Consider the following 24,604-nt stretch of genomic DNA (forward strand, 5'->3'; position numbering starts at 1 on the left):
ATTCAAGCATCATAAATATCAATGATATGAGGTTTTAATATCAAATGGATGAGAATTATCTTTAAACATATATTATCTTGTACTTATCCTAGATAAATAAGAAAAAATTAACCCACATGTCATGCATTTGTTGTTGTGTGACATTTTTAAACAAGGATTAATGATTTGATCTAAAAACAATAACGGAATATAACATTAAAAAAAATTAAACACTTAAAACAAAAAAAAAACAAAAAAAAACCCTTAAATTTTCAATTAAACCTTAAATGTAAGTGTTTTTCTTGGAGGCGGAATACTTGAGGAATAATTATAATTCCAAGGATGAGAATATAAAACTTCTCTTTTATACTTGCCCTTTGTGAGAGATTCTTTTAGAGTTTATTATGAGAAGATATCAGATTAACTGAAGATTTCTTGTAAAACTTAACAATTTCACAACCTATGTAGACTACGAAAAGAAAGCTCCAGTTGTTCCTCTAGGCCTGTAAACGAACCGAACGCACACGAATGGAGGTATGTTCATGTTCGTTCATTTAATAAATAAATGAACATAAACGAACACGAACATAAACGAACAATTTTTTTGTTCATGTTCGTTTATTAAGGAATATAACTTGTTCATGTTCGTTCATTTAATAAATAAACGAACATAAACGCGCACGAACATAAACGAACACGAACATAAATGAACACGAACATAAACGAACATAAACGTTGGAGATCCTACCTAGGGGTGTAAACGAGCCGAGTCGAGCTCGAGTATTGCTGAGCTCGACTCGAACTCAAAAACTTTCAAAGTCAACTCGACTCGACTCGAAAACTCGCGAGCTTAAAATTATCAAGCTCGACTCGAACTCGAAATATAATATTGAAACTCGACTCGAACTCGAAAAGGCTCGAACTCAAAAAAAATTAAGAGCTCGATTAAAACTCGAGACTCGAGCTCGATTGAAGCTTGATTCTGAGCTCGATTCAAACTCGACATTGCCCCAAGCGCAAAGATGCTTAAACCTATTCTCCCCCATCTTTTATATAAGTTACCAACCTCGAGCTGCTTGTTTGCTACTGATGTGGGATTGCATAACGTTCCTCCACTTTCTTTCTTCATATCTCCTTCAACAACAGTCGAGATGAACACAGATTGTGTTTCATGTGATTGCCGACCTTAATCCTTGGGGATCAAACAAACATGTCCTTAGCTTCGTACTATGTAGAAGTTGAAAATTGGGAGATGAGAGAAGTAGATTGGCTAAACTTCCATATCCAGATGGCACACAAAATTTGTTTGATGAAACACGTTAAAGAACTTCTCAACCTATGAAATAAGACCTTACCATTATTGGGTTCTTGAGTTCATAGTAAGCTGACTTGAGTTGCTGGTTGATCACTATTTACTTGTAAATTCGAATACTCTATTATATATGAAAGAAAAGAAGATTATTTGAGTAGAAGAAACGGTGTTTAATACTTAACATCTATTCTGGAATCCATCACCTTTGGACTTGGTTTTGAAAGCAACCAGTTTCTGGGACTCCTCTTTGCTCATCGGATAACCAACTGATGGCGCAGTCACATAGGGTTCTAGCGCAGTGGATGTTGACGGTGTTGGGTATTCAGCTTATAGATCGTTCAAAAAGAACTAAACCATGTTAATATTGTTGGATTTTTCAAATAAAATTAGATTAATTATGGAGTTGATCATTAGAATATCAGATTAATTAATATTTTTAAGATACTTACAAATTGGTCATCAAAATTGATTTAAGAAGATTGGGTTAAACATAACCGAACGAACATAAACGAACATAACCGAACGAACATAAATGAACATTCACGAACGTAAATGAACGAACGAGTCTTATGTTCATGTTCGTTCATTTAATTAAACGAACACAAAATCTTATTCATGTTCGTTCATTTAATAAATAAACGCACATAAACGAACTTCCCGCCGCACGGTTCATAAACGCTTCGCTGAACGTTCAGTTCATTTACAGGCCTATGTTCCTCTCATAGGTCGTGGAACTGAGCACAACTTTGAGAGAAATTTTATACATACACTTGAGGGTGCTTTACTAGGGAAAGCATTGGATTGAGGGTGAATAATAAACCCAATGTGCACCTCTAGTATCAATGAGTATGAATTGACTGTATAATAATCGCTTACCTACCTTGTAATTTCACCAAGAATTAATATGGGAAACGCAGTTTAAAAAACAAAACAAACTAGTTCATTCTATGATTCTGTATGCAATGGGTAACCAACCTCTACACTCTAATACAAAATAAGGTCATTTCTACTACAGTGAGGTCAAAATAACAAGGGAAAATAGGATAAAAAAACAATTACAAGAGCTGATTACTGACTATGTAAAAGCTGAAAGGACTTGCCTGAACCGATGTCCTACGAAAACCCCTCGAGAAATTGGAGTCATCTGGCTTATTGTGGGGTAAAATTTTATGAGATGAAGGCGATCTTACAGGGGAGGATTCTGGCAAATTACTTTACACAATGTACAAATGGATTGTTTTCAATGGTGCTTGGCATGGAACTCGACTATCAATGTTCATGCTTCACACGTGCTTTTAATATTCCGGGGAGCGGCGGTGATGTAGGAGGCCTACCCGGCATGCTTGTCATTGGAGGAAGGATCTGTTGTTGGCACATTGTGGACATGCTAGCGCCTTCACCATCTGCAGAAAAATGGTGTGTGGCTTCACCACTCTCTGGTCTCTCGCAGAGTTTCATGGCCTTCAAAACATAATTGTCATCATGGAGCTCAAATGGAGTGCTGTAGTGGAAACACAATAAGATAAAAGGTAAAAATAAAGGCGAGCAATAAATAAATCAAACTATATAATTTATCCCACTACCCCAGCTACCATTCCATTCCCTCTCTTTGGGATGCCTTGGTTTACCATCACAACACAAGAAAACATAGTTGTTCTAAACTAGTTTAGAATGAATCAAAATACACACCAAATGACGTTGAATGGATACTGCAAGTTACTATAACAGTTTAAAAAATCTTACCTATTAAAGTCAAAATGCACCAGCTGCATATCTTCCGATATTTCTACCTCAACAGTTGCATGAGGGCGTGTCTACAATTTCCGGATGACAAGAAAAAGAAGAGAAATTAAAAAACCTCAGGATCTATGGAAGAGTCCAAATAACTAAAAACACACACTTTGTGTTCAATATGTACATGCCTTGTGATAGCCTATTAGCCTTAATGAAGAAACCTCATTATGTCGCTTTCTTTTTCTTCTTGCAGTTAAAGAGTTATGAAAAGTGAGATAGATGCATAACCAAAGGTTTGATAATGCAATTGTGAGTTTGTGACTATTAATATGGGCATTCCAAAACTCTTGTTGAAGAAATGGAAATAAGCATACAAATCCATTAACATGTTCCCCACTTGTCAAGTAGAAAAAGACATTGTAGAGTTCTCAGTTTTACGTCATCAAGTACGTGATCTAAAGCTGATTTACAGGCAAGAAACTTTAAAGCTGAAACAAAGTTAACAAAAGAAACAAATATTGGCTATAGAAAGGAAAATAATTAAGAATAAACATATATATATTAGATGCAGATCTTAACAAATAACAGGACTTAGTCAAAAACTTTAATGAAGTAAAAAATTGAAGCAGAGTAGCAGATAGCATGAGAAGTTGGCTGATCATACATTTTTAATTAAACAGAAAAACAGAGAATCATGAACAGAGTAACAAACAGCAGAAGAAGTTGGTTCATAAAAACACAAACAATTATTTGAGGGAGCTGAGATAATAAAATTTTGCCTAATAAACAAAAATCATCGCATAACTTAGATGAGTGGCAGTTCTAATTCCATACAAGAATGAAAGACTTGAGAAGATAACAAACCTGCACCAGGATAAAAGGTAAAGCCACACCACCACTGGGACCATTTCCTGAGCTGTACAACTGCTCATTCCGTTGTATCAAATTCTGAAGACCTACAAACTGGTGGGGGGGGGGGGGAGAAACCCAAGTACATGAACAACTGATGGCATGTTAAGGGCCATATGAAACTTGATGTCCTAAACATCTCTCTCTATGTATATATGCAGTAACTATATGACAGAAAAAATGGGAACTCTCAACACAAGGGGAAGCTAAAAGCAATTTCATATACAAATAAGTGAAAATTGAAAAGTGCACTATACTTACCTGTTCCTCCAATTCATGCAGATAGGAAGCTTTTTTTTCAATCCTACTTCTCAGTCCAAGCCGTTCAGTCTGTATAAGTTTAATTAGAGGAGCTTGGTAAGCTCAATATTATCCTTAGCAGATCCAACCTACTTAATGGAGCTGAATTCTCACCTTTAGATCTTCTATATCACTCAAGCTAGTACGAGGAAGTCCCTTCCACTGTATTTCCTTTTTATCCTTAGATATAATATCCATTGCCATTAGTACATTAAGAGCATCATAAACCCTTCGCCGAATGTTCTTCTCATCATACTGCTGCTGTTAGATATGAAAATAAATTAAAAAAGAAAAAACGAATAAAGGAGGTCCAATACAGTTATTTTCACTCTCTTAGGGTAAAAGGTGGAAGTGTATCTTGTAGAGATCAAGGAATCCAATATTTGACAGGTCCAAAAAAGTTGCAAACCTGATCAGGTGACGCTACACTACTGCCTGGATCAGAAAATTCAGCTACAAGTTCATCTGCCACCTGGGAAAAACTTTCACTCTCAGATATAGACATGGACATATAAATAAATTGTTATAAGCAGACAAAGTAGCAACTTTCCAACCCTTTCATATGTTAGAAAACGAAGGCACAAATCCAAGTGCAGGCAAGTCTGTGTTTGCTAGCATGAGTACAAAATACTAGCATTTAAGAATCACACATAATGGTATGGTTTCAATTTGAAAGAGAAAAACAGTATCATTCTGCCTAAAAGTTTGAAAAGTACATGAATTATAAGTATCCATAATGGGGCTTAGTTGGACGCCCAAAATAACAAAACCACTTAATCACAATGATAAACATGAAATTTGTAATTCTTAAGAAATCAGTGTAGAACATATAGGTTGCTAAGAAAGAAATCACCAATTTACCAAGTCTACTCTTCATTGGTATCTCATTTGCACATTAGAAGCTTCTACATGGCAATTTTGGAGTGATATATAAAATATTCTATATCTTACAAGTATACAGTTTTGCAATTCAGAGTTATGGCATGCAAATCTAACCTATAAGGACGAGTCAAATGCACAACTAGTTTGGACCCTGGTTAGACAACATATATATAATCCATTAATGCAATATCAAAAAAAAAAAAAAAACTTTTGAGTATATCATATAAATGGAAACAATAAATCCAGGGAAAACTTTAGAACATTCTGCCAAAATGGCTAGAGCATACATAACCGTAAGCACTGATGGAGTGACTATTAATAAGCTTACCAAAACCAACAAACATGAATTAAAGAACGGACAGAAATCAACTGACCTCATTGTATGTGGTTCTTCTCTTGCTTTCCACTTTTTCACACACTGGATGAAACCAAAGACAGTTCAAACAAGAAATCAGACAGCTAAGCCACAACTGCTAACTCATCTATAATACCCATGGCAGAATAACAAGCACATACAAAGCAATTATCACATGAAACAGTATACAATTATGCTTTTAATGCAATCTTTTATTAGCCAAAAATCACAACATTTTAAGGGTAAGGAAAATAAAAAAGTGTGAACAAAACCTTTCATGCTAAATTGACGGAGCCCTCTGCCACTCTTATCACCTCCAACCGCACGTTTACCTCTCCTTTTCTTTTTACTACTGCAAATGAAGTTGCCAATTAGTTAAATTCAAGGGTTACTCCTATCCGTTATCATTATGAAAACGTGGAATGACCAGTTCCGACAACTGCATTAGGATAAGCAGTATGACCAATCCAATTGCAGTCACCAAAAAGTTCAAAAGATTCCCCTCTTTCCTATTATAGCCAACAAATAATCTCCAATTCAAGCATAATGCAAAAATATTTACCAAATTGAACCACAAACAAGCACAATTTTACATTATGAAAGCAAAATTAAAGACTTTGTTTCAATCTACCCCGGACCCCACCGCCTTTCTTCAAAAACCCACAATTAAATCCTACATTCAACATAATAATCACAAACTCAAGAAAAAGGGTGCTTAAAAAGAAAGCACTAACCCGGCAACAACTTGAGAACCTTGAGATCCAGCATCATCTCCGTGAAGATCGAGGTGGTTCAGTCTTAAAAAAGTGCTCTCACTCGCAGGCGTAGCCATAGCCAGCTCACTCCGGTTGGAAGGAGAGCCAACACTGCCACTAGTGGAAACGGATTGACCTGAAACGGTGGTGCCCCACGACCTAGAAGCACCTCTCTTAGTTGGGTCATTATCTCCATGTTCTTGGTAGTTGTTGTTTTGAATTGTATTATCACCAGCTACCATACCTAAAAAAATACCAAACCCAGAAATTAAAAATTAAGTGAACTTTGGGGGTTTTGAGATGTCAACAAAAGTGGTAACCGGAGATGAAGAGAAGTCAATGGGCATAGTCAGTAAACGCTTGGCGCCAAAAATTATTCTATCTGTTTGATTATATTCCTGAAATAAGGAAAAAGAACTATGAGATTGAGGGAAAAAAGACTCTTATTAGCTAAAAGGGGTTTCCACTTCCAAGTCTTCGAAGAGCAGAAAATGAAGGTGACTGAGAAGAGGGAAAATTTTATTTGCGAGGGTTTGGTTTTTGTTTAATAATAAAAAGTGGGATTAAGTGGATGGGTCATCAAATGGCCCAAATTTTGGGTTTGGGGATTCATAAAAAAGTTCAGATGGATTAGATTTTACGCAAATTTTCACAAATCTAATTCAATTAGGTCAGAGTGGTTTTTAATTTCAAAGCACAATTAAAGCTTTTTTGAAGTCAGAAATTAAAGATTTTAAAAACTTTGACTTCTTTTGCTTTATGTTGTTTGAACGACGAAATGCATCATCATCAAAATTAAGGGGTGTTCAAATCCAATCCAATTAAAAAAAAAACCAAAAATCGATCCAAAAAACGATAACCGAAGAAACCGAAAATGATTTAGTGTATTTGGTTTTTTTAAAAACCGATCGGTTCGGTTTCGGTTTCGGTTTGGAAATCCGGAACCGATCAAAACCGAATCGAACCGGCAGTCTCTTACAATAAATGGCTATCTCTTTACGCAGAACGACACCGTTTCAAGTTCTTGGCCAAAAATTGAAACCCTAGCCCACTTTCGACTCCGCCTCTTCTCATCCTCCTCGAGCACAGCCCCTCACTCACAACCCAAACGAGATTAGTTGAGTGATCGGAGACCAGTAACAAGATAGAGAGAAGACAACTAGTGACAATTACAAGTGTTGAAACAACTCTGCCTCCGCATCATCCTCGACTCACAGCCCAGTCGCGATTTTGCACCCCTCACTCCATCACGATTTTGCTCCCTCCACTCGGAGTCTGATTTTGCTCCCAATGTATGTCTAGTTGATTATAGTTACTTCGTAATTCCCATACTTGAGAGAGATTACATTGTTGTCAAATTTTGTCTTGTAGTTTCTTAAACAGTCTGCATCGGATTACATCAAGAATTTTGATCCTTCATCCCAAGTAAGTTTGTCTCGTAATTACAACCTTTTTCGATGAAAAAAAAACACCAATGCTGAGTTCCTATTGAGGTTAAGTTTTAATTCATGTACCATTTGGATGTAGACTTTCTCTATGTAATAATGTTTTAGATTAAAGAACCCTGGTTGATCTTTTCTTATTTTCTTGTTGACTAGGGGTGGGGAAGGGTAATTTCAATTGCATTTGTTGGAAAATGATTTTCCGTCCATCTCCTCTTGCCTTCATTTTCCTCCATTTTTATTTTTTGAAAGAATAATAAATTACTCTCTACCTTGAGTTTCAGTTTTTCCTCTCACCTTATAGACCCTCTTTTTATCTGTTTCATTTCTAAAGCTTAACAGCCTTACCTCGTAACTTATATAGCATTAGGGAAACAAATGTTGGGATTGTTGGTCTGATCAAGATCATTAAAAGAACAAGAGCACAAACTAACTCTTAGTAAGATGTTTGTTGTAGGATTTAATCTTCACTCAGTTCAGTTAAAGCCATCTTCTTGCAAATGTGGTCCCACTAAGATAGTTTAATGGAAGAATATATTGCATCTTTTGGTGGCTAGTTGGGCACATAATTATCTTGTTAGAATGTGTTGATTCCATTTGCATGTCATCATTCTATTAGCCTTGTGGTTCTTATCTAAATGTATGATTTTAATTGTTCTGAATGGTGATGTTAAGCTTGATACAATTACAAATTGGATTGACATGGTTGTCATTGGTGGCAGGGGAAACAAATGAAAAGTTGAGAGAAGTAAGAAAAAGTATGACTGAACATTAATGGCCAAACCTTTTTGATTAATTTTCAAATTAAATCATAGTTAATTATGATTGATTTGGTCTAACCTTGTATTATCATAGGTAATTAACATCTTTACCACAATTGCAGCACCTTTTTTGTTCTTCAGAGCTTACGACTTTATGTGTGGCTGAGCCAAAATATAAAGAAAAGCTGATACAAATTCATTAACAAAAAAACAAAATACTATATGTTCACTGATTCTTAAAAAAAAGTTGAATGAAACCAATGTCAAGCCTACTTGATTGCACATGTATCAGTGTGTTCTATTTCATTACCAATCTGCATTGTTTAAACCATATTGATAAAATGATCTATAATTGAATAATTATAATTGTTTTATGCGACATTGAATATGTAGGCCAAGTTAATAGATCCTTATCTTGTTTAATTATTTCAACACTATTATCTGAATCTGCTTCCTAAGTCTAGTATTTCTTTTGGTGGAGACCTTAGGCTTTGATGCACATTACCAGTACACTAAATGTTTAGAAAAGTGATTTCTATTTTTGATATTTTCTGGTTCTTCTTGGCCTTCCATTGTTCTTTGTATCACTTTTAAATTGTTATAATGTTGTTTGTATCACCATTAGTACATAGAATTACATTTAATCAACCCTTTTTTGATTTTTCAATTTTATTCTGTTGACTTGGTACAGTCACAGAATTACATTTAATCAACCCTTGCAACATGGAAGAGATAGTCATTCATTCCCTTAAGAACATGAATGAATTATATTCATTCATTCCTTTTTGGTCTTTAATAGTATCATCATCATCAATTTCCTAATTGGTTTTTATATATTGATGCAAGCTCAAAACTATGACAGTAGTGATAGAATGGAAGCTACAAATGTGCAGTCTAGCAAATCAACTAATGAAGTACCTAACTTGGAAGAGGCACATGATGAAAACAAAGAGGGATATTCTAAAGTTGAAAAGGATAAAAGGAAAAAGAAAGCTACGGATGAACCTACATCCAAGAATCCTGAGCCTAAAGATGAAGGTAACAAAAAATATTGTAGGAATACTAGATCATGGGCTTGGGATCATTTTTCTAAAGATCTCTCCTGTAGCACAAAAAGTAGAGTTTCTTATAATTGGTGTGCACAGTATTATGCATTAGATTCTCACAAAAATGGTACAAGTAATATGATAAACCATTTGTTGCATCTTTGTAAAAAGTTTCCCAAAGAGACTCGTGATTCTCATAAAAAAACTCTTTTCTTTCAACAATTGAAAAAGGAAGATGGGCAGGGAGGTAGCATTGTTTTGACTAGTGTTCATTTTGATGTTGATGCATGAAGACAAGCACTAGCTAGAATGATAATTGTGGATGAATTGCCTTTCAAGTTTGTTGAGGGGGAGGGATTTCGTTACTTTATGAGTATTGTGCAACCTAAGCTACCAATTTCGGGGAGGATTTCAGCTGCTAGGGATTGTTGGACTCTTTACATAAGTGATAAACAAAAATTGAAAAGTTTATTTAATCACACACATCAAGGTGTATCTCTCACAACTGATTATTGGACTTCTGTTCAAAATATGAATTACCTTTGTCTCACTGCACATTTTATTGATGAAAATTGGAAGTTGCATAAGAGGATTCTAAGTTTTTGTCCAATTAAAAATCATAAAGGATAGATAATTGGTAGAAAAATTGAAAAATGCTTAGAGAGTTGTAAATAGGTAAAGTTTGTACTATCACAGTTGACAATGCTAGCTCTAATGATGTTGCAATCTCTTATTTGAAAAGTAGAATGGAGGATTGGAATACACATCATCTAAAGGAGAACATATGCATGTTAGGTGTTGTGCTCATATCTTGAATCTTGTGGTTCAAGATGGATTGAAAGAGTGGAATTATTCAATTAGTAAAATTAGGAATGCAATTAGATATGTTTGTGCATCTTTTGGTCGCATGGATAAGTTTAGAAGTTGCATTAAGGAAACTAGGCTACAAGATAAAAGTATTGTGCAATTAGATGTGCCTACTAGGTGGAACTCCACCTACTTGATGCTTGAAAGTGCTTTAAAGTTCCAAAAGGCGTTTAAGAGATTGGGGGAAATATGTGTTGAATATGTGATGTTACAAAGTGGTATTCCAAATAATGAAGATTGAGAAACTGCAAGATGCCTTGTTAAATTCTTGAAGATATTTTTTGATATAACTGAAAAAGTTTCAGGTTCCAAATATGTTATCTCTTCCCAATATTTCAATGAACATGTTTTGACTTTGATTACATTAAAAAAAATGATAGAAAATGATGATCTAATGCTTGGAATGATGGCTGAAAAAAATGAAAGTTAAATATGATAAGTATCGAGGGAATGTGAAAAATATGAATATGTTGATTTTTGTTGCTGTGGTGCTTGATCCTTGTAATAAGTTTCGCTTTGTTGAGTGGGGAATGAACAAGATTTATGAGAAAGATATTGTTGAATTTATGAGTCAAAAGGTGAAAGAGGAATTGCATGAAATGTTTGAGAAGTATAGGTTTTTGCTAATCAATGGCAGCTTTAAACTTGTGTTTAATCATCTAATGAAAAAAGAACAATAAACATAGAATCAATTGATTATGAGCTTGCTATTGAGTTTGAAAAAGACATGGATCTTCGTGAGAATTTGAATAAAAATGAAGTAAACTTGTATCTCATGGAGACATTGGAGAAAAAAAGCAATCCTAATTTTGACATTTTGAATTGGTGGAAAGTGAACTCTACCAAATATCTCATTCTTGGCCAAATAGCTAGAGATGTTTTGGCAATACCTGTGTCTATTGTTGCTTCAGAGTCTGCTTTTAGCACAGGAGGTAGAGTACTTAACTGTTATAGGAGCTCTCTTACACCAAAGATTGTTGAGGCTTTGATTTGCACCCAAAATTGGTGTCGATCCTTCCCAATATCAACTGATGTTGAAGAGCTCGTTGAGGATTTAGAAAAGCTTGAGCTAGGTATTTTTATTGTACCTCATAGTAGTGTATTTGTTTTTAACTTATCATACTAATTGGTTATATTTTAAATATTTGTAGATCTTGCCCCAATCCCACAACTAAATGAATAACAATCTGATGTGGAGTCTGATTAGTTTTGATTTGGTATCATATTTTTAATTGGTTGTTTTTCTTAATAATAGTTATATTGATTATTTTTTATTTGGATGTCTTTCTTTAAACATACAATTGACTTTGGATCATGTTGTTTGGAGCTGTTTGGGATCATGTTGATGTTTGGAGCTGCTATTTGGAGTTGCTGTTTGGAGCATGTTGTTGTTTTGGAATCTGTTGGAGTTTATTGTATTTTTTTCTTTATCTAAACTGTGATTTGTTGCAATACGGATGCTTGTGGCTTGGGTTACTGTTCATCAACGGTGTTTATTCGATCGATGTTAGCTTAGGATGTGAAATGGTGAAACTATTTGGTCCCCTTAGGCAGTGTTGTTGCTTTGAATTATTTTGAAAAATTAGAATCCAAAAACCGTACAAATCCAAACCGAATCAAGCCGCACTTAATTGGATCAGATCGAATCGGATTTTTTAGAAACATCCAAACCGCAAACATTTATACTTTCAGATCAGATAATTTTTTAGCCAAAAACCAATCCAAACCGACCATGAACACCCCTAATCAAAACTACATTTTACTAAATACAAATACTCGATAAATGTTGCTTCGTGTAAATCACAAACTTCCTCATTTATTTATTTAACAGTCTCGACACACATTAATTCCATCGATTTAAATATGATTATTAGAATAAAAATTTCTTCCATCAAGTATTTATTATTATTTTATTCCATACTAACTAAATAATTTTATTGATTAAAAATGATTGTTATCCTGAAGGTTTCGAATTAGAGCACGCTGTTTGTAGGGATATTTAAACATTTATCATCAAATGATTAAAAATCTCTTAAATAAATAGTACATTCTAATCACCTTATGCTAACAAAAAATATTATTATATTCTCAAAACTTTTGAATTTTAATTAAATTGGAACAACTTCGTACCTATTCATTTGAACTCACGGACTCCATCTAATTTGTTTATTTAAAATATACTTAATATATTAAATAAGGTTTTAAATTATTATTTTGTTATAGTTTAGGGTGAGGTTATACATTATATAAATATAACTGCTTGAATCTAAAATTTCTAAGCAAAATAATATTCCACTTACTCCTAAACCACTTGATAGTTTCAAATTTCGAAAATAAAAGACATATTACTAGTAAAATTATATATATATATATATATATATATTTAAGTTTATGTAGTGACAAATTATAAATAATCATTTTCGATAAATTATTCAAAATAAAAAAAATACATGTGCACGAATATAGAACGAACCTTTTATGTTTAGTATTTTATTTCGAATGAATCGGGCTAAGTTAAGGCCTTGTTTTAAAAAATAAGTTTGGGAATAAATCAAGTTAGGGAATTTATTAAGTGACATCAGTGATAAAAATAAATTTTGATCTCATTAGAGATTCTAGATTCGAGCAGCTAAGTCTGCAAGATGTATATACATTATCGATTGGTTATAAAAATTTTAAACAACCACTATCCATTAATCACCCAAACTATAAAAAAATCAAGTTCAAGCTTGGAATTTGATGTCCCACCCACATTATCTATTTCTAATTTAATAATAATAAAAATAATTGATATTAACGTTTATATATTTTTTAATTAAATTTAAATAAAATTATATTTATGGATTTGCTTAAATTACATTTGAATCAGGTTGGCTAGCCATCCGAGTCATGGGCAAGTTTAATTTAAAAGGATTAAATTGATAAAACAATAAATTTCATGGATAATATTTACTTAAAAATGTTCCATTTACTAACTCCTTGTATTTTAGAATAGTAATTACTGAATAAGTCTACAATGCATATAAAACACACAACTAATGGAACACAATGTAACACACAATTAATTAAATTGTCCTTGTTAAGTAAATATTAAAAATTCAGGGACTGCTTCAAGATTAATCCACTATTTTTGTAAGATAAAACTTTTTAATAGTCACTAAACTATGTTAAAATATTCTTTTAGATATTAAACTTTCAAAAATTATATAATAGATATTGAACTTTAATTTTTTTATAAAATAGATACAACAGTTTTAGTTGTCATTATAGGGGTGGAGTGATATATTAAATTAATAAAATAATCTCATTTACTCTCTTAATTATAAATAAAATTGTATTTTTGATAATTTTTAACATTTGTAAGTAATAATTCTAAAATACAATTTTTAAAAATTTTATAGAAATTCACAATTTATTTTTAAAATTATAACTTTATGAGTTTGTTAATTCATAAAAATATTTTATAAATAATTTTTCTTTAGTTATGATTAAATTTGTAAAATTTATATTTTACAATTTTCAAGATCTAACAATTTTAATTATCAAAAAGTGAAGTCAATTTTTTTATGCAATGTGATTCAATTATTTAACTTTTGTTTAATAAATTTAAATATAATTTAAAAATGTATTTATAACTTCAACAATAAATTCTGAAATTCAATTTTAAAAATATATTATTTTAATTTTTTTTGAAATTATTACTTAAAAATATTGAAAAAATATTAAAAGTAAATTTTAGTCACAATTGAGGAACTAAATAAGATATTTTGTATCAAATTTAAAATGCTATATCATCTCTTAATGATAGTTAATGATCAATACTTATGTCATTAATAAAATCTAAAGTTTAATGTTTATTTTATAGCTTTAAAAAAGTTGAATGACTAAAAAGATCATTTTATCTTAGTTTGATGATCATTTATAATTTTACCCTATTTTAATTTAGTTAGTGGTGTATTTTGGTACGTCGCTTTAGTGGTATGTTTCGGTGTGTGACATCTACTATAAAATTTTCCAATAATTGTCATTGATAATCTTATATTACCTTTATCATATAATTTTCGAAGATAAAAATGATTTATTGATGATCTATTTTAAAAGCATTTTATAGGTTATAAGTTTGAATCTTGAGAGTTAAAGTGGTTTATTGATTTTTCTTTTATCAAAATGTGGTTTTAATTAGATGATGACATGTATCATCAATATGGATCTAATAGAACAGTTAGAAAGATTTGATTGAAATAATTGCAATGCTTTGAGAATAAAAATAAAATATTTTAAATTTAAAAATTAATTTAAAATAAAATTTTATAATTTAAATATTTTTTATACAATTAACTCAAATGAGAAGGCTATCTTATGCAACTTGGGATGGTTTTTAAATCTAAAAAAATTGTCACTGAATCTAGTTTTCTTTTAATATTTTTGTCTCGTCATCTTCTTTCTCTTTGATTTTTGTTTAGCCGGCAATGACACCAATTTTATCGGGGGTTGTCGAGCACCGGTGACTATTAGTTCTCTTTTTTTATATTATTTTTTTATCTTTTTTGCTTGAGTCTTTTTAATTCTGAATAAGATTTTCTGTCTTTGTGACATGATTTTTCTCTACTCTTGTGGCACACGTTTTCTCTACTCTTGTGGAATGATCCTAATGGTTGTTGGTACATTTTTCATAGAGAGTAAAAATTAGTCCACTGTCAAGTTTCTCCTTTATGAAATGTCTATCCACTTCAACATGTTTTGTCCTGTAATGTTGAACTGTATTATGAGCAATATCAATTGCTGATTTATTATCGCAACACAACTTCATTGACCCTTCCCATTCGATCTTTAAATCCTCCAAAATAATCTTTAGCCACAACAATTCACAAATCCCAAGTGTCATTGCTCTAAACTCAGCTTCTGCACTTGATCTAGCTACAACATTATGTTTTTTGCTTTTCCATGTCATTAAATTTCATCCCATAAAGGTACAGTATCATGAAGTTGATCTTCCATCAACCATGGACCCTGCATAGTATACATTAGTATAAGCTTCCAAAGTCAAATTTCCTGCCATTTTAAATAAAATTCCTATACCTGGTGTTCCCTTCAAATACTGTAGAATTTGAGTCATAACCCTTGGGTGTGATTATTTAGGGTTGTGCATAAATAGGCTCACAACTCCAACTGTGTAGGAAATGTTTGGTCTGGTGTATTATAAGTAAATTAATCTTCCCACAAGTCTCTGATATGAGCTTCTGTCAACTGTCACATCCTTTATTGTATCTTCAAGCTTGTGATTAACTTCTATTGGTATTTATGATGATCTACACCGTAGTTTGCCAGTTTCTTTTAACAAGTCTAGGGTGTGCCATTTCAATATCAAAGAAGTATTTTAGTCTTCCAAGATCTTTACTTTAAACTCCTTCACCAAACTGTTCTTTAGGTCATCAATCATTTCAAATAATCCTTTGTAATGATAATATCATTTACATGAACCAATAAAGCAATAACCCCCTAAAGAAGAATATTTTACAAATAAAGTATGACCACCTTAACTTTATTTGTAGACTAGTTTCAGTATCACTTTGGTAAACCTTCCAAACCAGGCTCTTGGAGATTGCTTTAACCCATACAAAGCCTTTTTTTATTTTGCAAAATGTATTCCCAACACTTGAAAAAAATCTAGGTGGGATATCCATGTAAAATTCCTTATCAAGATCTTCATGTAAAAAGGTATTCTTAATGTCATACTGCTGTAGTTTTCATTATTGATTCATGATTGGCAGTTAATGACAATAAAATTCTCATAGTGTTTATCTTTGCAACAGGAGAGAATATCTCAAGGTAGTTTATCCCTTAGGTTTGAGAGTGCCCCTTAGCTACTAACCTTGCTTTGTACCTCTCTAAAGAACCATCCAACTTGTACTTTACTGTAAACACCCATATGCACCTTACTATTTTCTTCTCTTCTAGAAGTTTCCCCAAGTCTCATGTCTTGTTCTTCTCAAGTGCTTCCATCTCAACTTGGATGGTGTTCTTCCAATTCTCATTTTCTAATGCCTCGGAAAGTAAGGAAAGCCTTGTGGTTGTGAGAAACGTTTATGTAGGACATAAATAGGAAAAGAGGATTTTTTGTGGTGCAAGTTTTTTTTCCTTTTCTAATTGCAATAGGAAAATCAAAATCATTATGATCAAAAGCAAAATCAGATTTTTTAGTGGTATTTAGATCAGAGATAGGTTCAGTAGTTACCTCAGTTTGTATAAGAGAGGAAGATGATGATTGAACCTGCAACAGTGCCTTTTTCCTTGAGTAGACCAGTATAGCACAAGTAGTGTCCTGAGTCTTTATCTGAGGGGTGTTAGGATCAGATTGTATAGTGGTAGGTTGGTGGTCAAAAATAGACTGTTGGATAGGACTAGGTTGTTGAGCTGGTGCTAAAAAAGTTAATGATAGGCAAAAGTAGAAAATAATCTATGTCCTTATCTTCCCCCGAATGAAATTCCCCATGAAGATAAGGGTAAGTAAAATAGTTCTCATTTTCTGCAAAAGTGATATCAGTAGAAATGAAGTGTTTCATTGTAGGTGGATGATAGCACTTGTGCTCTTTTTGAGTGTAAGAGTAACCAACAAAGAAACATTTTAATTCCATTGGATCAAGCTTACCCCTAGTTTGAGAGTGTATATGAACAAAGGTAACACAACCAAATATTTTAGGTTTAAAGTTAAGTGAGGGACTAAAATTTGGGAAGAAACCGGTTAGAATTTGAATAGGAATTTGAGATTCAAAGACTTTAGTGGGTAGTATGTTTATCATATAGGTGGAAATTAACACAGCTTCCCTTCAATTTTATTTAGGGACATTTTTTTTAAACAAAAGGGCTTTTGTTATGGTAAGGATATGACCCTTCTTTTTTTTCTGTCACACCGTTCTGTTGAGGGTTACACACAAGAGGACTCATGTATGATGTCTTTCTCTTGAAAATAGAGTGATAGGACTTGGTCGAAATAGTCCATATCATTGTCTGATCAAAACCTTTTTATGTATGCCCAAATTGAGTCTTAATCATGGTACACAAGATTTTAAAAGTAGAGCTTACATTCGATTTCTGTTTCATAAGAAATATACATGATACTCGGGTATAATCATCTATGAATAAGATAAACCATCGAGCCCCATTTATATTTGGAATAGTGGATGGTCCCCAAACATCACTATAAATAAGGGTAAAAGGGTTTGAGGCTTTTTTTATTAGTCACTGGAAAAGAGGTATGTTTATGCTTTGCAAGTTCCCATATGTCACGATAAAATTCTTCAATATTTAAGGATTTGATCAAAGAAGAAAATATAAGCTTTATAAATTTAAAGGATAGGTGACCAAGGAAGAGATAATAAAGCCACATTTGGTGTTTATTGGTTTTAGATTCTGATAAAAGTGAAAGAGGTGGGGAATTTAGGGCACTGACTTATCAGTTGGGGTCTTAAAGGTAATATAGGCCATTTAATTATTTAGTACGTCCAATCATCCTCCTCGTTCATTGTTTTTGAAAAATGCATTGAGTAAGATAAAAAAGAACACTGTTGTTAGTGTCTTTGGTTATTTTCTCAATAGATAGTAGTTAGTGAATAGTTTTGGTACATGAAGGACATTTTTCAATGTAAGGGTTTTACTTATAACAATATCTCCTTGACTAGCCAATGTTATCATAGTACCATTTGCAACCGTTATTTTTTTATTGCTAGGACAGGGTGTATAAGTGGTAAATCTGTGTAAGGAACAGTCATGTGGTATGTAGCTCCTGAGTCAATTACCCAGGAGCTTTGGGTGGGTAAATATGAGGCCTTAGAGTCTTGAGAAGAGGATATATCTGAGAAAACCAGACTACATGTGTAACACCCCCAACCCGTATTCGACCCGGATCTGAGTTCGAGGTGTCACATTGACTTTTCAAACAGTTTCTTTTCATAAAACAACTAAAGAATTTCAATTTCATATTTAAATTAAACTGAATAAATTGCATTAATTAAAAACATTTGGTTTTACAAAGACTATCAGAGCATATCCAATACAAATCTCTTAGTACATGCCAACTACGTTCAATATAGCAAAATACATAATCATATCCATTTCTTTTCTGATCTAACCTTCGGTAAGGACAAAACTGACTTATCTTGCTCCTCTCAGCCCTTTAATCTTGTTGGAACCTATGTGTGAAGCACTCACATGCTAATTCAATAACTTAGTGAGGCATAAATAAACTTAAATATAACATCAAAACACTAATTCCTACTATGCATACTTCATGTAATCATGTTAAATATAAAACAAATTATGCATCAAACATAAATACATACATATTCATAACACCTCATTATCCTTATAATTACTCTTATCATTATTAGCATTATTTTCGTTCTTAGCTCTTAGTCATATGCTCTTGTATCTAACATTCTTAACCAAGCCATATACACATCATCATATCACATATATCACTTCACAACGAAACAAACATATAATCATACCAATTTTATTTATATTATCTTTTATTAGCCCATGTACACATGTGAGAACTAAATATATGTGAGTACATAGAGGTTGTGCACATATGCTTCACCACAGCTCGTATAATTCCCACTAGGGGCACATAGAATTTGTCCCGAAGGACCACGTAGAACCCTCGACTCTTGGCATGCCAATTATACCTCTAGGTCTCATGATACATAACATGGGCATTATCTTTTATCATTTCACATATTCACATAAACACGTAGATCACTTACATGTAGAACATTTTCATATAATTCACATATTACATGGCTTTTAACTTGTTCTTATATCTTCTCATAAACATATGCTCTTATAACTTCTAGTCATATCATTCTCATCACTTAATTTCACATAGCTCATATAATCTTTTCATATAGTTTCATATCTCATTGTCATATTTCCACATTTATTATATCACATGGATTTTATCATATATTCATATAGACATATAGATCGTCATCATTTAACATATATATAATATATACATATCACATAACATATAATACATAAAATGCACATTCATATAATACCTAGTCATAACTATACTTTAATTCATACATTCCTATATTCAAAATCGTGAAAATAGACTTATCACAAGTTTACTTTCCATATATCAATATTCCTAATAATAAGCACTCACCTGACCTCACCAGTCAATACTATTATCTTATCTTTTTCTCGATGCCTAATACTTGTCGACTTTTCTGGACTTTGCTCTTGATCGATATCTACATAATCATACATATAATATACATATTAGCATACCAATTTTCATAATTCGATCCTTAATTTCTTAGACCAAAAGAAAGGCTTAATACAATTTCCACTTTGAGTAGTATCGGTACCCCCATGCATGGTACCAATACTTCCCTAGCTATGGTATTGATACCAAGCATGTGTATTGATACCCTTTTTACATTCAAAATCCTTATTTAAAAAATGGGTACCGATACTGACCTTATGGTATCGGTACTCTTGGTATAGATACTACATTCCCAGGTATCGATACCCCATGAACAATTCATAAATTTCCACCTTAGGGTATTGATACTCATTCAACCAGTATCGATACCCATACCTTAATAATCACTTATTTTTCTCTTTGAAGTATAGATATTGAATGAACAGTACCGATACTCCTATCCCATAATACACTTCTTAAGCCCAAAAATCTTACCAAACTCACTTAATTCTTCTTCCATAACCTCCTTATAACCCTTGAGACATAACTATACTTATTCAAATCAACTTATATCACTTTAATTCATTTTAATATCCAGTATCCTACATACACACTTGAATTCAATAATCAAACCAATAAATCAACATGTTCCAAATTCATTTCTAACACTCCGAATTTCTTAGTTAGATCTTTGACAAGTCAAATTTCACTTCAAAACTTATTTACTAACTCTATCTCAATAATTCCTTTAAAAACTCTTTACCTTCAATCTTACATAACTTAATCCTCTTTGAGTTTTAAGTAATCTTAAGCTTTCCTTAAGCTTTTCTATCACTCCAAGAATCAAAACCAATTTTAAAACGAAAGAATTAACCAGCTTAATACCAACTTACCTTAGCTATTGTCACTCACGGCTGGAGAAGAAGAAGAAGAGTTCTCTGGAAAAATCTCTCATTTCCTACCCAATTCCACGTGTTTTATATCCCATAGAAGAAAGATAAAAAAATCATTTTGGTGAAAATACTAATTTACCCTTTATTTTATTTAATATTTACTAATAATCCTTCAAAAATTATTCTCAAATAAATCTCTAAACTTTTCAATTTTTCAAAAGTAAACCTCAAAGTTTCAAAACTTATATTTTAGTCACTAGCCCTTATTTTAGGATGTTACAAATCTCCCATCCTTTTAAGAAAATTCGTCCTCGAATTTTCAGTACACATATTGATAATAAAATATCTTCTAATATTCTCATGTTGCTTCATTTACTTAATCTTTCCTGTTTACCGCTAGTAAACTTATCGTTTTCCCACTCAATTCTTCATATATGTCTAATCTTTATAAATCCATATAATATCATTCATTATATAGACAATAACTCCAATCCTTATTCCTCAATATTATAAATCAATTGAATTCTTTCATCATTCTCTAATTGCTTTGCCACATAAACCAAACCTTTACTTAATCCTTGGTGTATTTATGATACGATCTTTAAAGAATAATCACCACTTTATAATAAAAGATGCTAATTTACTCCATTTCCTTATACAAATCTCAATTAATCTTCAATGAAATTCTGATACATTACTTATAACAACTCTTCCTCATTTCACTAAGAATTTAAGATTTTACAACCTCAATGTCAAACTTATAATATATACATCAATCTTACCCTTGTCATACTGGATCCTTTAAACTTCCAAATTTTCTTACAACATAAATCATATATTTTCTTTCTGTTTCAACACTCTTTTCCTATCACTTATACTCATCTCTCATTATCGATCTTTATCGCATTTTCATAACTTCACATGGCTTTTATCATATATTCATATAGACACATAGATCATCATCATATAACATATATATAACATATACATATCACATAACATATAATACATATCATGCATATTCATATAATTACCTAGTCATAACTATACTTTAATTCATGCATTCCTATATTCAAAATCGTGAAAATAGACTTATCACAAGTCTATTTTCCATATATCAATATTCCTAATAATAAGCACTCACCTGGCCTCACCAGTCAATACCGTTCTCTTATCTTTTTCTCAATGCCTAATACTTGTCGACTTGTCCGGACTTTTCTCTCGATAGACATCTACACAATCATACATATAATATACATATAAGCATTCCAATTCTCATAATTCGATCCTTAATTTCTTAGACCAAAAAAAGGATTAATACAATTTCCACTTTGAGTAGTATCGGTACCCCCATACATGGTACTGATACTTCCCTAGCTATGGTATCGATACCAAGCTTGGGTATCGATACCCTTTTTACATTTGAAATCCTTATTTCAAAAATGGGTACCGATACTGACCTTATGGTATCGATACTCGATATTACCTTCCCAGGTATCGATACCCCATGAACAATTCATAAATTTCTACCTTAGGGTATCGATACTCATTCAACCAGTATCGATACCCATATCTTAATAGTCACTTATTTTCTCTTTGAAGTATCGGTATTGAATGAACATTACCGATACCCCTAGCCCATAATACACTTCTTAAGCTCGAAAATCTTACCAAACTCACTTAATTCTTCTTCCATAACCTTCTTATAACCCTTGAGACTTAACTATACTTATTCAAATCAACTTATATCACTTTAATTCATCCTAATATCCAATATCCTACATACACACTTGAATTCAATAATCAAGCCATTAAATCAACATGTTCCAAATTCATTTCTAAGACTCAGAATTTCTTAGTTAGATCATCAAATTTCACTTCAAAACTTATTTACTAACTCTATCTCAATAATTCCTTTAAAAACTCTTTACCTTCAATCTTACATAACTTAATCCACTTTGAGTTTTAAGCAATCTTAAGCTTTCCTTAAGCTTATCTATCACTCCAAGAATCAAAATCAACTTTAAAACGAAAGAATTAACCAGCTTGAGACCAACTTACCTTAGCTATGGTCACTCACGGCTGAAGAAGAGGAAGAAGAGTTCTTTGGAGAAATCTCTCATTTCCTACCCAATTCCATGTGTTTTATATCCCATAGAAGAGAGATAAAAAAAATCTTTCTAGTGAAAAGACCAATTTACCCTTTACTTCATTCAATATTTACTAACAATCCTTCACAAATTATTCTCAAATAAATCCCTAAACTTTTCAATTTTTTGAAATTAGACCTTAAAGTTTTAAAACATACATTTTAGTCACTTGCCCTTATTTTGGATATTACAACATGTACCTGTAGAGGAGGTTTTGTCTAGAGACCCCGACAAACTCTTCAGTTTCTCTATTTCTTCTATGTTGAACTCAACAGGTTGTTCTTGAGTGTCCTTAACCAACTTTTAGTTGTATATGCTCTTCCTTGTCCCCTTGATTATCCCTCTTTCTCTATAAAAATTTTACTTGTTGTTTGTGGCTTCCTATGAAGTCTCCAACACTTCTCTTTTGTGTGGCGAGATTTCTTACAGTAGGTACACCATAGAAAGTCCCTGATCACTATTTTTGTTGCATATGGTTTATTATCTTTAGTGATCTACAGTTTCTGACTAATTTTTCTCTCGGTTACAGTTTTAGTGACAAAGGTTGAACTCTCATATTAACTGATTTCGATCATAACTCTTAGTCTTCATTCCTCACCACTAATGATTGGAATAATTTCATTTAGTGAAGTCAAGTCTTCTTTTCCAAGAATTTGAACTCTCACTGCATCGAATTCAATATTTAGTCCATCAAGAAAATAATAAATTTTGTAATTTTTAACAAAGCTCTTTAGAACATTTACATCTTCACTATACTTCATCTGGATACACTAGTAGTAATCCATCTTTTACCAAAGGTTCTGTAGTAAGTTACAGTATTCAATGATTGACTTGCTTCCCTGCTTGGTGGATGAAATCTTGGTCTTGATTTCCTAGATATGGGCATTATCTATAACCTTTGAGTAAGTTTGTTTTACAATCTCTCATATCTCTTGGGTTGTATTGAGAAACATATATGTATCACTGATCTCTGGTATCATAGAATTCCATAATTCATATATTACTAATGAATCATGTTCATCCCAAGAATCAAACCTTGGATCTCTCTCCTTAGTCCCAGTTCCAAGAAGATGACTTAACTTACCTCTACCCTTTAAGAATGTAAGAACAAGTTGAGGCCATTTAAGGTAGTTTTTTTCCATTCAACATATATGATGCTTGTATATTCTGCAAGTCACCTATTGGGTTAGAATAACTCCCTTCATTCATTGTAACTTCTTGAACCGTCTCAGAATTACTGGTATCGACCACTTAACCATGTTTTTTTGTTGGGTTAATAGTACACACTAAAGGGAAGGAATTAAGAATTAAAAAGATTGCTAAAATTGAGATTAACAGGACCTAAGAATCAACTAAAAAAAGCTCTGATACCATGTTAAAAGTAGAGTAATTCTCTATAAAACTCATCTATTTTTCTATAAGATTTGTTACATATTTATATACAAGTTGTATCTTTAACTTAGAAAACTCTTAAGATAGGAAAATAACTAATTTTAGGAAAAGATACAATCCTTAAAAGTTAGGGATAGTAACTACTAAAAGATATTCACAGAATCTTATATAATTACTCATAATATTTCTAATTTAGGAATCTATTTTCTGACAATTACATGTCGTGTGCAAAATAAAAACAAGGATCAAGTTAATATAACTAAAATCACAGCCTTTTTTCAATGTTTGATTTGTCTTCTTCATTTTGAAAATTGTAGGTCCGACATTATTACTATATTCTTGTTAGGTGTATGAACAAGCTTCTAGTTCTTGGAGGACATGGACTATGTTTGGGTGCCAAAAACTCTAAAGATACTAATGCAACAATGCTACGCTGGTAAAGCCGAGATCATATTTTTTCTTTAAACTTATTTAAATAAATACTTCATATAATTTGTGGGATGCATTCTTAGAGCATTGCTAATTAGTATAAATTTCAAGTCTATCACAATGCATCTTTATATTGGTTAATAGAAATATTTTTAAGCTGAGGTGTCCATTCAAATAACAAAAG

General features: G+C 32.2%; 1 protein-coding gene and 1 pseudogene across 4 annotated transcripts; one reads left to right on the top strand and one right to left on the bottom strand.

Annotated features, from left to right (window-relative positions):
• Positions 1-2,208: 2,208 nt before the first annotated feature.
• On the bottom strand, positions 2,209-6,733 carry LOC120154711 (transcription factor-like protein DPB). Of its 4 annotated transcripts, none has more exons than XM_039166380.1 (9): positions 6,206-6,730; positions 5,744-5,820; positions 5,491-5,534; positions 4,644-4,706; positions 4,349-4,495; positions 4,196-4,264; positions 3,890-3,988; positions 3,035-3,105; positions 2,210-2,792 (listed from the first exon to the last, which is right to left on the bottom strand). In XM_039166380.1, exons 1-9 carry the CDS (start codon positions 6,466-6,468, stop codon positions 2,561-2,563), a joined length of 1,065 nt encoding a protein of 354 aa, XP_039022311.1. In that variant the 5' UTR covers positions 6,469-6,730; the 3' UTR covers positions 2,210-2,560. The 4 variants fall into 4 exon arrangements, with proteins under 4 accessions (XP_039022317.1, XP_039022311.1, XP_039022306.1 ...); XM_039166375.1 differs by having other exon boundaries at positions 4,349-4,492; positions 5,744-5,823; XM_039166369.1 differs by having other exon boundaries at positions 5,744-5,823.
• A 2,568-nt stretch (positions 6,734-9,301) lies between these two features.
• LOC120154252 overlaps positions 9,302-24,604 on the top strand; it is a 40,147-nt pseudogene continuing 24,844 nt past the window's right edge.

This window comes from Hibiscus syriacus, unplaced genomic scaffold, assembly GCF_006381635.1.
Source record: "Hibiscus syriacus cultivar Baekdansim isolate YM2019G1 unplaced genomic scaffold, ASM638163v2 tig00002840_pilon, whole genome shotgun sequence".
Classification (NCBI taxonomy): Eukaryota; Viridiplantae; Streptophyta; class Magnoliopsida; order Malvales; family Malvaceae; genus Hibiscus; species Hibiscus syriacus.